Source organism: Theropithecus gelada, chromosome 6 (assembly GCF_003255815.1).
Source record: "Theropithecus gelada isolate Dixy chromosome 6, Tgel_1.0, whole genome shotgun sequence".
NCBI classification, from domain to species: Eukaryota; Metazoa; Chordata; class Mammalia; order Primates; family Cercopithecidae; genus Theropithecus; species Theropithecus gelada.
Genome location: NC_037673.1, coordinates 77686216 through 77699993, shown reverse-complemented (window position 1 = coordinate 77699993; position 13778 = coordinate 77686216). Strand labels below are relative to the sequence as shown.

Below are 13778 nucleotides of genomic sequence, written 5' to 3'. Positions count from 1 at the left end.
TTTTGAGACGGAGTCTCGCTGTGTCGCCCAGGCTGGAGTGCAGTGGCCGGATCTCAGCTCACTGCAAGCTCTGCCTCCCGGGTTTACACCATTCTCCTGCCTCAGCCTCCCAAGTAGCTGGGACTACAGGCGCCCACCACCTCGCCTAGCTAGTTTTTTTTGTATTTTTAGTAGAGACGGCATCTCCTGACCTCGTGATCCGCCCGTCTCGGCCTCCCAAAGTGCTGGGATTACAGGCTTGAGCCACCACGCCCGGCTGATTTCCTTTTTTTTGATGGCTGAATAGTATTCTGTTGTGTATATAAACCATTTTTTATTTGTCCATTCATTTACTGTTGTACTGATTCCATATCTTGGCTATTGTGAATAATGCTGCAATGAACATGGAAGTTCAGACATCTCTTTGACATACTGATTTTATTTGCTTTAGATATATACCCAGCAGTGAGATTGCTGACTCACACGGTAGATAGATTTTTTTTTTTTTTGAGACAGAGTCTCGGTCTGTTGCTCAGGCTGGAGTGCAGTGGTGCGAGCTCTGCTCCCTGCAACCTCTGCCTCCTGGGTTCAAGTAATTCTCCTGCCTTAGCCTCCTGAGTAGCTGGGATTACAGGCACCTGCCAATACACTCAGCTAATTTTTGTATTTTTAGTACAGACAGGATTTTGCCACGTTGGCCAGGCTGGTCTGGAACTCCTGACTTCAGTTGATCCACCCACCTCAGCCTCCCAAAGTGCTGGGATTACAGGTGTGAGCCACCATGCCTGGCCTGATTTTTTATTTTTGCAAACCCTCCACACTGTTTTCCATAAGAGTTTTACTAGTTTACATTCCGCTGAATGTACGCAAGGGTTTCTGTTTCTCCACATCTGCACTAACACTTAGCTTTCATCTTTTTGGCAATAGCCATTCTAACAGGTGTGAGGTGATCTCTCACAGTTTTAATTTGCATTTCCCTGATGATTAGTGATTCTGAGCATTTTTCATATACCTGATATTCATTCTTGTGTTTTCTTTTGAGAAATGTGTATTCAAGTCCTTTGCTCATTTTTCAGTTGGATTGTTTTCTTGCTAGTGTGTTCTTTATATATTTTGGACAGTATCACATATATGCTTTGCAAATATTTTCTGCCATTATGAGGTTGTCTCCTCTGCTGTTTCCTTTGCTGTGCAGAGGATTTTTAATTTGTGTAATCCCATTTGTCTATTTTTACTTTTGTTTCCTGTGCTTTTGAGGTCATATCCAAACAACCTTGTCCAGACCAATGGACAAGGGGAGCTTTTCCCTATTTTTCTAGTGGTTTACAGTTTCAGGTCTTGTGTTTAAATCGTTAATCCACTTTGAGTTGATATATACATATATCGTATATGCATCCAGTTTCATTCTTCTGCATGTGGATATCCTATTTTCCAAACACCATTTACTGAAGAAAATGTCCTTTCCCAGTTTGTCCTCGCAGCATCTTTGTCAAATATCAATGGACTGTAAGTCCTAGTGCGGTGGCTCGTGCCTAGAATCTCTTGACTTTGGGAGGCGAGGAGGGCCCATCACTTGTGGTCAGGAGTTCAGGACCAGCCTAACCAAAATGGTGAAACCTCGTCTCTACTAAAAATACAAAAATTAGGCTGGGCACAGTGGCTCACGTATGTAATCCCAGCACTCTGATAGGCAGAGGAGGGTGGATCACTTGAAATTAGGAGTTCCAGACTATCCTGGCCAACATGGTGAAACTCCATCTCTACCAAAAATACAAAAATTAACTGGACATGGTGGTGCACGCCTGTAATCCCAGCTACTCAGACGGTTGAGGAAGGAGAATCACTTGAGCCCAGGAGGCAGAGGTTGCAGTGAGCCAAGACTGCACCATTGCACTCCAGCCTGCGTGACAGAGTGAGACTCCATCTCAAAAAAAAAAAAAAAAAAAATTAGCTGGGTGTGGTGGCGCATGCCTGTGATCCCAGATACTCAGGAGGCTGAGGGAGGAGAATCACTTGAACCCAGAAGGTGGAGGTTGCAGTGAGCCGAGATGGCGCCACTGCACTTCAACCTGGGCAACAGGGTGAGACTCTGTATTCAAAAAAAAAAAAAAAAATCAATTGACTGTAAATGTGTGGAATTATTTCTGGGTTTTTCTGTTCTATGGCTCCATGTGTCTTTTTAAATGCCAATACCATATTGTTTTGATTATTATAACTTTGTAGTGTACTTTGAAGTCAGGTAGTATGATACCTCTAGCTTTGTTCTTTTTGATCAAGATTGCTTTGGCTATTCATGGTCTTCTGTGGTCCCTTTTGAATCTTAGGATTATTTTTTCTATTTCCCTGAAAAACATCATTGGGATTTTTTAAGAGATGGTATCTCACTATATTGCCCAGCTTGGACTCAAACTTCTGGGCTTAAGAGATCCTTCTACCTCAGTCTCCTGAATTTCTGGGAGTACAGGGACACTTTGATAAAGATTGTATTGAATCTGTAAACCATTTCAACTAGTATGGTATAGACAACCTTAATAATATTAATTCTTCCAATCTGTGAACATGGGATGTCTTTCCATTTGTATGTGTCCACTTCAATTTCTTTCATCAATGTTTTATAGTTTTCAGAATGCAGACCTTTCACCTTCTTGGTTAAACTTATTCCTAAGTTATTTCATTTTTCTTTCTGTAGCTATTATAAATGGGATTGCTTTCTTGATTTCTTTTTAACATAGTTGTTAGTGTATAGAAACACGACAGATTTTTGTATGTTGATTTTACATACTGCAGCTTCGGTTAATTCATTCGTTAGTTCTAACAAGTTTTGGTGCAGTTTTTTTTTTTTTTTTTTTTTTGAGTCGGAGTCTCGCTCTGTTGCCCACGCTGGAGTGCAGTGGCGCAATCTCGGCTCACTGCAAGCTCCGCCTCCCGGGTTCACGCCATTCTCCTGCCTCAGCCTCCCGAGTAGCTGGGACTATAGGCGCCCGCCACCTCGCCCGGCTAGTTTTTTGTATTTTTTAGTAGAGACGGGGTTTCACCGTGTTAGCCAGGATGGTCTCGATCTCCTGACCTGGTGATCCACCCGTCTCGGCCTCCCAAAGTGCTGGGATTACAGGCTTGAGCCACCGCGCCCGGCTGGTGCAGTTTTTTAAGGTTTTGTATATACAGGATCACATCACGTGCAAACAAATACAATTTAATTTCTTCCTTTCCAAACCAAATGCCTTCTCTTTCTTACCTAATGGCTCTGGCTAGGACTTCTAGCTCTACCTTTTTGAAAGTCCCTCCTTTACCCATTGATCTGACATCTACTTTTGTCATTTAATAATATTCTATACTCATATGACTCTCTTGCTGGGATTTGTTCATTCTGTTCTATTCAACAATTTGTCTATTTCGGTACCAAAATTGTACTCTCTTATCTGTACTCTCTTAGTTGCATTAAAAATTCCCATATCTGGTAGGGCTAGTCCTTCTCCGGAAGCATTATGGCTATTCGTGGCTCTTTACTCCTCCAGCTTTGATTTCATGTTTCATCTCTGTAATTATTTTCCTGCAAATAGTCTTAATCCCTTGCTCTCCCTCCATCATACTTATCTGACTAGACCTCAACTCCAGCCATTTAAATCCACATCCTCACCTATTCAGTTATTTCACTGAATGAATCTGAAGAAATACACATAACTCACTGATGTCACTTCATAAACACAGATTTCAAATGGGCTCTCAGAACTGCTCAACAACCCTATTTTCTTGTCAATGTATTTTCCTACCATTCTAGATTAGGAGGCAGTATAACATACGGGTCAAATATAAGATTCTAAAACCAGATTACCTGGGTTAAAATCTTAGTTCTACCACTTACTAAATATGTGAGCTTGGGCAAGTTAAATTCACCAAAGCCTCAGTTTTTGTATATCTATCCCTCAGTAAAATTCCTTATGAGAATAAAATGAGTTAATAAATATAAGCCAAAAATAGAATCTGGCACATAGTAAGTATTATCTAACGCTTGTATTGTTATCATTGATGATGATTTCACATCTTACCTTCTCTCCTCAAGCCTTTTTCTCCCACACTCTCTTCACTGATGGCCTTGCTTTTTATTTCATTGAAAAAATAAGTCAAAAGTGAAGTTCCACAACCTCCTATCATCAAATCTTCCAATTTACTTGTAGCTGTACCCGTCACTCTATTACTGTACATAAACTGTTATTGTTCCTACAGTTAACTCCTCCACTTGGGCACCCTTCTAGTCTACTTAAGGACTTGCTCCTGCAATTATCCCCTTTCTCTGCTGAAGAACCCATTTTTAATTTTCTCAACCTGATCAGCATACAAAAATGTCATAAAAGTTGTCATCTTAAAAATAAAACCCTCCAACTTCACATTTCCCTCCTAAAAGGGTCCCATTTCTCTGCACATAAAAAATGTCTTGCAAAAATTGTCTATAGCTGCTGTCTAGACTTCCTTCCCTCCCATATTCTCTTCACTCTGATCCCATCAGCCTTTCACTTTCAGTACTCCATGGAATCCCCATTTGACAAAGTGACCAGTAACCTCCACATTTTCAAGTCCAAAAGACAATTCTCAGTCCTCGTCTTATTTCTTTTCACACTTTCTCACTCCCTTCTTCACTTGGCTTTGAACAGAGTGTAACATTGGCCACTGTTTCTTCATCTGTTTTGCTTCACCTGCCGTCTTTTCCGTACCACTAAACTTTGGTGTGCTCAGGACTCTAATCTTTCTCTGTTCTACCTACAGTCATCACCTAAGCTATCTCAATCAGAGCCATAGTTTTAATACTATTTACTCATTGATGACTCCTGAGCTTCATATCATATATCCAGCTGTCCACTCCACATCCCTGGATGTTTGGCAGCTCAAACTTAACATACCAAACCAGAACTCTTCATTTCCTCCTTTGAAATTTGCTCCTCTCCTAGTATTTCCCACTTTAGAACTCACCCAACTCACAACTCTACAACTCACCCAAGTGCTGAGGTAAAAAATCATAGGGGTGTAATTAACTCCTCTCCCACATCCTGCAGTCCTGAGCAAATTCTGTTCATTCTACCACCAAGCAGTGTATCTGACCCAACCACTTTTTACCACCTCCACTGAGGGTCCAAGCTATCACCATCTCTCCTCTGAACTATTGCAATACCTTCCGAAGGGGCCTCCCAGATTCATGTCTTTTTCTCCTCTCAACAGCCAGAGTAATCCCATAAAAATATAAATCTTATTTTGCTACCAACTCCCATGCTCAAAACTTTACAATGGCCTTAAATCACCAGAAGAGTAGAAAAAAGGCTTTACCATGGCCTACAGGCTCCACATATTCCTGTGTAATTCTCAGACCCCATCTAGTGCCACACTACTCCTCAGTCACTAAGCTCCCCTTCTTCACTGATCTTTCAGTTCTTAAAAAGCACTAGCCCCTTCTACATCTCGAGATGTCTCCTTAACCTACCCTATCCAGAGTAGCCACCCCCATTCCCAAGTCACTATCACCCATCCAGCTATATTTTCTCTATAGCGCTACAGTATGTAAAATGATCTATTTAATTATTTAATTTACATCTATCTGTCTATCTGGTCTGTCCTCTCACACTTAAAATATAAACTCTATCAGAGCAGAAACCTTCACCCTCTTAATTTAACTGCCATATTCCTGGTACCTACAACAGCGTCTGGCACATGGAACGCATTTTTTAAAATCCTTGCTGAGTGAACCAATATCCCAGAAACCTCTCATAGCTAGTTCATCTTACAGGAGAAACAGTATTAGAGTTAATTAAATGGCCAGGCGCGGTGGCTCACGCCTGTAATCTCAGCACTTCGGGGGGCCGACGCGGACGGATCACTTGAAGTCAGGAGTTTGAGACCAGACTGGCCAACATGGTGAAACCCCGTCTCTACTGAAAATACAAAAATTAGCCGGGCACGGGGGCGGGCGCCTGTAATCCCAGCTACTCAGGAGGCTGAGGTGGGACAATCGCTTGAACCCAGGAAGTGGAGGTTGTAGTGAGCCGAGATCACACCACTGCACTCCAGCACGGGCGACAGAGTGAGACCCTGCTTCAGAAAAAAAAAAAAAAATTAAATTAAATTAAATGACTCGCCAGTCCAAATAAACGGCAGCTTTAGGGTTAAAGGCGCAGTCTGGCTCCAAAGCTTGGGGTTTTAGTTACTATATTACATTGCTTCACTACATTTTACAATTTACTGTGCTGCTTGTGAGCACGAATTAAGGCTCAGAAGTCTAATTTTCCAGACTACTCGCAGGACTCCCGCCCCAGTACTCTCTACAGATTCAGCTCACCGACTCCTTCCTCCTTGGACCTAGCTCCGCCCAGCCCAGCCCCGCGACCTGCTCGACGTAGCTTCGGCAAGGGCACCTACGCGGTGAGCGGGTCCCATGCAAAGCGTTCTGGGATTGGTAGTCCATGTTCCTCCGGTCTCCAGCATTCTCATGAAAAGGGGGGAAAAAAACCATGCAAATTAGATATCTCTGAATTTCGCGCACATTAAATAAGACGCAGATTCTAGCTCAGGAAAGTGATGTAAACCCGTTGTTTTCAAAGGAGAGACTCCAGCCTCGGGTCAGGCGCGACGCAGACAGCGGCGCGGGGTCCTTGACTGGGCGGGGCTTGCTCGCGGTGGTTTGTGGCTCCTTCCTGCGCTGCTTCTCTCTTTCGCTCAGGCCGGTGGCGCCGACAGGATGGGTGAGCTGACCTGGCCAGTCTAAGGGCGCCGCAAGTGGGACTTGGGGTCTTAGAGACTGGCGGGCGGATGCGAATAGAGTAGGGAGGGGGATGCCACGGCGAGGCTTCATGGCGGAGAGGCTCCATGGCGGAGGGCCGGGGAAGCGCCGCTCCGGGCCGCACATGGTCCGGCGTGGAAGGGGCCCGTGAGGCGTGGAGGCCGCCGAGGTCGGGGTACCGAGGGACACAGGGAGGCCGGCGCTTCCTCCCAAGCATTCGAGCGGGGCCTAGTCCTTTGGGAGAACACATTCTCCGGAGCTCTCTTCGAACGTTCATTAGTCGGTTCAGGGGAACCTGAAGGCCAGATGTTTGGCCCACAGGCCAGTAAATAGTACGAGAGCCAATAGGCTTAAGGGTTTATTCCAGATGAGGCGAGTGTCTTAGAAGATGGGAAACATGTTGATGGCGTGTTTTTGCAGAAGAACTAAAATAGTTAATTTTCAGGCAAGTGTCGTGGACTTCGTACTGCTAGGAAGCTCCGCAGTCACCGACGAGACCAGAAGTGGCATGATAAACAGTACAAGAAAGCCCATTTGGGCACAGCCCTGAAGGCCAACCCTTTTGGCGGTGCTTCTCATGCAAAAGGAATCGTCCTGGAAAAAGTGTAAGTCCATTGCTTCCGTCAGTTTTAGTTGATTATAGGAATTCGAGACATAAACTTACGAATTCTTATCTTAAAAGTAGTTACAGGTTTTTGTGTAGTAGTGTTCATTTGGGCATTACGGGGTAAAATTGCAAAGCGTTTATTCTGTTTAAAAGTTGGTAAAATTAGTGTTTGGGAATTACGTAGTTAAGGTTTTTACTTAACGTTGGCCTGGGAGGAATTGGAGAAGATACTAACAATGATGAAGTAAAGGACACAAACACTTTTACTGTGGGAGCTGTTACAAGTAAATGTCACGTGTCAGCTATTGAATCTGCAATCAAATGATTTTTCGACTTGATAAAGGTGAGGTGAAAAGAAGTGACTTGAATCAGAATTAACTGAGGTTGTACACCTAAGATTGAGACATGAAACTGCCATTTCTTGACTGGTTTTGACTTTTAAAAATGATAATTTCACATAGTTCAATCGTATTTGATGGTAGATCCATTTGAACTCAGACTTTCTAATGGTTGTTTTGTTTTTTTTTTTTTTTTTTGAGACAGAGTCTAGCTCTGTCGTCCAGGCTGGAGTGCAGTAGCGCCATCTCAGCTCCCTGCAACCTTAGCCTCCCAGGTTTAAGCAATTCTCCTGCCTCAGCCTCCCAGGTAGCTGGGATTACAGGAGCCCACCACCATGCCAGCTAATATTTTGTATTTTTAGTAGAGATGGGGTTTCGCCATGTTGACCAGGCTGGTCTCAAACTCCTGACCTCAGGTGATCTGCCCGCCTCGGCCTCCCGAAGTGCCCTGATTACAAGCATGAGCCACTGTGCCCAGCCCAGACTTTCTAATTCTTATCTTAGTTTTTTTCTGAGACAGGGTCTCTAGTTATACAGGCTGGCAGTCTTGACCTCCTAGGCATAGATCCTCTCACGTCAGCCTCCCAAGTAATTGGGGCTACAGGCCCATGCTGCCACTCCAGTCTAATGTTATAACTGTAAAAGGTCTAGAAATTTCCCCCATTGTGCTAATGAAATTAAGACTGGCAGAAAACTTGGTTGACATCACAGGACTTCAGCTCAGCCATTTGAGGTTAGATTGAAAAGATAGAAACAGTTTCTCAGTAGTCTCTAGTTAATGTGAAAAAATTATCCTTTTTCAGAAAGCCAGCTCACTCTGCTATGCCTTTTATATTTCAGAGGAGTTGAAGCCAAACAGCCAAATTCTGCCATTAGGAAGTGTGTCAGGGTCCAGCTGATCAAGAATGGCAAGAAAATCACAGCCTTTGTACCCAACGACGGTTGCTTGAACTTTATTGAGGTGAGTATTTCAACTGTTTTGTACCTTCTGTTCTTGGGGTGGGCTCCCTCACATTTTTATCTGATGCAAGGGAGTTTCCTCACATGAAAGTATTTTTGTGATTGCCATTGACACTAGAAATAAACTTTTTATTTTATTCCAGGAAAACGATGAAGTTCTGGTTGCTGGATTTGGTCGCAAAGGTCATGCTGTTGGTGATATTCCTGGAGTCCGCTTTAAGGTTGTCAAAGTAGCCAATGTGTCTCTTCTGGCCCTATACAAAGGCAAGAAGGAAAGACCAAGATCATAAATTTTAATGGTGAAAATACTGTAGTAATAAATTTTCTTATGCCAAAAAATGTTTGTATCTTATTTTTCCCCGTTCTCACCACAAAGATTGTGTTCTTTACCATACGTCCCCTGCCTTTTTTTTTAATCCTAAACCAGCGAACACAGGACCTGTACCAATTTTAGGAGATGATAAGACAGGGTTGTTTCAGGATTCTCTAGAGTTAATAACATTTGTAACTTGGCACAGTTCCCCTCATCCTGTGGAATAAGAAAATGAGATAGAGCTGGAATAAATGTGCAGTATTATTGTACTACTTTAACAACTTTAATGCAACTTCAAAAACTCACTTAAATTCTAGTGAGATGCTTTCTTTTTAATTCTTGGTATTTTCCATATCTGGTGTGACACTTCAAGCAGTTACCAAGTTTCATGGCACATAGATAATCTTAGGTACCCTTGGAAATGCACATTCTTGTATCCATCTTTCAGAGACCCAGGTGATAAATAGTAACCTCAAAATTGCTCCCCACTCTGTTTAAAGGTGTCAGGATCTGTGTTGTAATGTGTCTATGTTACTGTGTTTAGGATACAGGCACTGGATCATTTAGATGATGGAAGTATATGTCAGGCAAGGAAGATCAGGTATGTGACAAGACTGATGTTTTCAGTATCTTCTCATGAGGTTGTCAGCGACCTTCATGTCTTCAAAGACCAGTCAGCAAATGAAGTAGTTTAGTGTAGAGATAAGACTGGTTGTGTTTTGATAATTTAAGCTAGGTATTCAGCTTGTGGATTTTGCTCTCCACAAATACTTTTTACAGAATTTTCCTGGATACAGTGGCATGGTTGAAATGAAGCCTTCTGATTTAAATCTGATATAAGAAACTCCTGGTAACAAATAGTAAATATGGATTAATTAGCCCTTTGATCAGAGCCTAGCTTTACATTGTTTAGGATCTTTGGAAAACAATTGCTTTGGTTGCCCACTTTCTGTAGGATCAAGAGCAGAACCTTTGCCATGACACAGAAGAATCCAGGTTGTGCTTCATCCCTGCATATTCCAGCCTTAGCCTGCCATTTCTCCCCTTGGCTCTGTGCTCCAGCAACACTGGCCTCAGTTGGTCATGCTCCAACTTGTGTTCCACATCCATCCTCAGGACCTCTGTTACTATGGTGCCTTGCTTGTCGCCCGCTCTTCAGAGCTCCTATTTTCCAGCACACTTGGGTTTATCTCTTTATGCCAATGATGCTGCTGCTAGTCTCTCTCCACAAGGGCGGAAAGGCTGCCTGTTGGTTTGTACCAGCGTTTCCCAACGTGTAGCTGCAGTCAGTATTTGACTAAACCGTTCCCAAGGGCTCAGCAGATGCTTTCGGATGGGCCTTAATTGACCCAACCCTTTGTGATGCGAGAGAGATTGCTGGGCCTCGTTCACCGGGCCAGAACCAGGGAAAGAGGCCGCGGTAGCAGCGCGGTTCCAGGCCCCGGACGTCAGGCGCGGGGCGGGCAGCTCTCGCCCGGCGGTGGGGTCCTTGTGATCGCAGGGCGGGGCGCACCAGGAAGGGGCTGGGACAGCGCGGACGCCCAGGGTCTTGTCCCGGTTCCCCTGCTTTCTTTGACACGTCAAGACACCTTCGACGATGGCTTGCAGCTGTACCCTCTTGGCTGCACCCGGGACGCCCTTTTCACTTGCTAAGCAGTTCTACCTGAGGCCCAGGGGCCGCCAGATTGACCCATAAATAATCTCCGGCGCCTGAGATCCAGAAGCGGCTGAGCCTGATCTTAGTGCCTTCTCCTTTCTGTGTGGCCTCCCAACCTCTTTGACCACGGCCATGTGTCCGAGGCCCCTTCCTTCATGTATCCAACATGAAATGGATGCCTGGTACTTTGCTGGGCCTGACTGTGCAAGCCCAGGTCTATGGTGAGAGCAACAATACACTCACCTTGGGCACAAAATGTATGCAAAATTCCAACAGCTTTTTTTTTCTTGGTAGATGTAGAAAAGCTAATTCTAAAACTTACATGGAGGCTGGGAAGGGTGGCTCACGCCTGTAATCCCAGCACTTTGGGAGGCCGAGGTGGGTAGATCACCTGAAGTCAGGGGTTCGAGACTGGCCTGGCCAACATGGAGAAACCCCGTCTCTATTAAAAACACAAAAGTTAGCCGGGCGTGGTGGCGGGCACCTGTAGTCCCAGCTACTCGGGAGGCTGAGGTTGCAGGGAGCCGAGATTGAGCCACTGCACTCCAGCCTGGGCGACAGAGCGAGACTCCATCTCAAAAAAATAAAAATTAAAAAAAAAGTATATGGAAAGACAACTAGAATAAATAAAACAATTTTGAAAAAGGAATAAAAGTGGAGGAATCATAAAACTTGATTTTATAGTTAAAGTAATCAAGACTTGGAGGAGGGACAGAAATACAGATCAACGAAATAAGATAGAGAATCCATAAATAGACATTCAGAAGTATGGCCAACGGATTTATCTTAAAACCAACAGAGGAAGAAGAGTTTCAATAAATGATGTGGACTTCCATTTGTCAAAAACCAAAACAAACAAACGAACCCCAACCTCACATGTAATACAAAATTAACTCAAAATGGATCATATATCTAAATGTAAGGAAAGCTATAAAACAAAACATAGACCATCTTTACAACCTAGGTTTATGTGTAGTTTTTAGACATTACACCAAAAGCACATGCCATAAAAGAAAAAAACAGATAAATTGGTGGATTTCATCAAAATTAAACTTTTTCTCTCTGAAAAATCCTGTTAAGCTGGGCGCTGTGGTTCATGCCTGTAATCCCAGCACTTTGGGAGGCTGAGTTGGGAAGATATTAATAGTTTGAGGCCAGGAGTTCATGATCATCCTGGGCAGCAAAGCCATACACTATCTCTACAAAAAAATTTTTTTCTAATTAGCCTGGCATGGTGGTGTGCACCTGTAGTCCCAGGTACTTGAGAGGATCAGAGGATTGCTTGAGCACAAGAGTTTGAGGCTGCAGTGAGCTATGATTGCACCATTGCAATCCAGCCTGAGCAACAGAGTGAGATCCTGTCTTAAAAAATACAAAATAAAAATTCCTGTTAATAGGATGACAAGACAAACCATAGACTGGGAGAAAATATTCGCAAAACACTTATCCAATAAAGGACTTACATCTAAAACAGAATTCTCTAAACCAAAAGTGAGAAAACACAATCCCATTACAAAATGGGCAAATATACATCTCTTCACAAAAGAGATGGCAAATAAGCACATGAAAAGATCAAATCATTAGCCATCAGGAAAATGCAAATTAAAACCACAACAAGTTATCACTATAACCTAGCTAAAGCTAAAGATGCTGATAATATCAAGTACTGGTGAGAAAGGAGGGTAACTGCATCTCTCATGCATTGTTGGTGGAAAAATGGTACAGTCACTCTGAAAAAGTGGTACTTAACAATATTGTTATGCCCAGACCGTTTATTCCCCGAAGAAGACCACCAGAGTCCAGAGTCAAAGCTAAGCAGCAAGGATCTTCATTACAGGTTCGAACCTGGAACTCTCCCTCGCTCGCGAAACGAGACGGGCAGGAGAGCTCCCCCACTGAGCTCCGAGCAGTGTTATATAGTCTAAGAAAAGTGGGCATAGAGTTATTATACAAATCAGATATATGATTGGCTAGTGTTTGAACAAGGCGATTTGGCTAACTATGATTGGTTCCCGCCATTTCTGATATTTCGGTTCAACCTTTGAGGCGGGAGAGCAGGTTTATGGCAGCAAGAGTTTATCTTACTTAAACACGTCTTGTGACCTTGCCTCAGAACTTACAAAATCTCTGGTACGTGCAGAAAACCAGGTACTCACAGAACTTACGAAATCTCTGGTATGTGCAAAACAAAATCTCTGGCACATGCAGAAAAACAGGTACTCACAGAACTTATGAAATCTCTGGTATGTGCAAAGATTAGAGAGCAGAACAAAGGGTGTAGCGGGGGGGCGGGTACACATCTATCTTTGTGTCCTTTCAATATGACCCAGAAATTGTACTCCTGGGTACAGGATTGAAATACAGCAATGAAAATATATGTCCACACAAAAACCTGTACATAAATATTCATGGCAACTTTATTTGGACAGTCAAGAAATAGAAAAATCCTAAATATCCTTCAATGGGCCAATATATATACTGTGGTATATCCATAAACGATATACTACTCAGCCAGATTGTTACATAAAACAACTTCTATGAATTTCTAGGGTAGTATGCTGGGTACCAGAAGCCTATCTCAAAAGGTTGTATCTGGTATGGATTCATTTATATAACACTCTTGAAATGACAAAATTATAGCAATGGAGAAGAGATCAGTGATCACTAGGGATTAAGAATGGGGGCAGAGTCTGATGATAGAGAAAGGATAGTATGAGGGAGTTTCTTTGTGGGAATGAAATACTTCTGTGTCTTGATCTTGGTGATGTTTATGGAAATCAATACTTGCAGTGGAATTTCGTAGTACTTTATACACAGTAAAAGCATGCAAAAATTGGTGAATGAGTAAATTCTGTAGTTAATAGTTTTGGACTAATATCAATTCCCTGGTTTTGAAAATATACTCTGGTTATGAGAGATAGCATTTGGGAAAGCTGGATAAAGGGTATACACAAACTATTCTATTTTTGCAACTTCTTGTGTGTCTTAAATTATTTATAAATAAAAAGTAATGTATTAACATATATGTGTATATATATATAAAATTTATGAATGGGTAGTTAATTTAGTCTGTTATTTAATCTGTATTCTCTTTATTTGCCTAGCAAAGCCCAAACCAATCAGAAATTGTTATAGCAAAAAGAATCAGGAGATCACTTAGT

General features: G+C 42.8%; 1 protein-coding gene across 2 annotated transcripts; it reads left to right on the top strand.

The window, feature by feature from the left end:
- The first annotated feature begins 6407 nt into the window (after nucleotides 1-6407).
- RPS23 (ribosomal protein S23) lies at nucleotides 6408-10775 on the top strand. Of its 2 annotated transcripts, XM_025387739.1 has the most exons (6): nucleotides 6408-6704; nucleotides 7188-7347; nucleotides 8528-8648; nucleotides 8791-8868; nucleotides 9741-9820; nucleotides 9916-10775. In XM_025387739.1, exons 1-5 carry the CDS (start codon nucleotides 6701-6703, stop codon nucleotides 9798-9800), a joined length of 423 nt encoding a protein of 140 aa, XP_025243524.1. In that variant the 5' UTR covers nucleotides 6408-6700; the 3' UTR covers nucleotides 9801-9820; nucleotides 9916-10775. The 2 variants fall into 2 exon arrangements, with proteins under 2 accessions (XP_025243524.1, XP_025243523.1); XM_025387738.1 differs by lacking the exons at nucleotides 9741-9820; nucleotides 9916-10775 and having other exon boundaries at nucleotides 8791-8986.
- The last annotated feature ends 3003 nt before the right edge of the window (nucleotides 10776-13778 follow it).

What these genes read in the sequence shown, in the direction of transcription:
- RPS23 (XM_025387738.1), top strand. An exon ending in GGAATCGTCCTGGAAAAAGT is followed by an intron (nt 7,348 to 8,527) that starts GTAAGTCCATTG and finishes TTTATATTTCAG; the next exon opens with AGGAGTTGAAGCCAAACAGC. An exon ending in GTTGCTTGAACTTTATTGAG is followed by an intron (nt 8,649 to 8,790) that starts GTGAGTATTTCA and finishes ATTTTATTCCAG; the next exon opens with GAAAACGATGAAGTTCTGGT.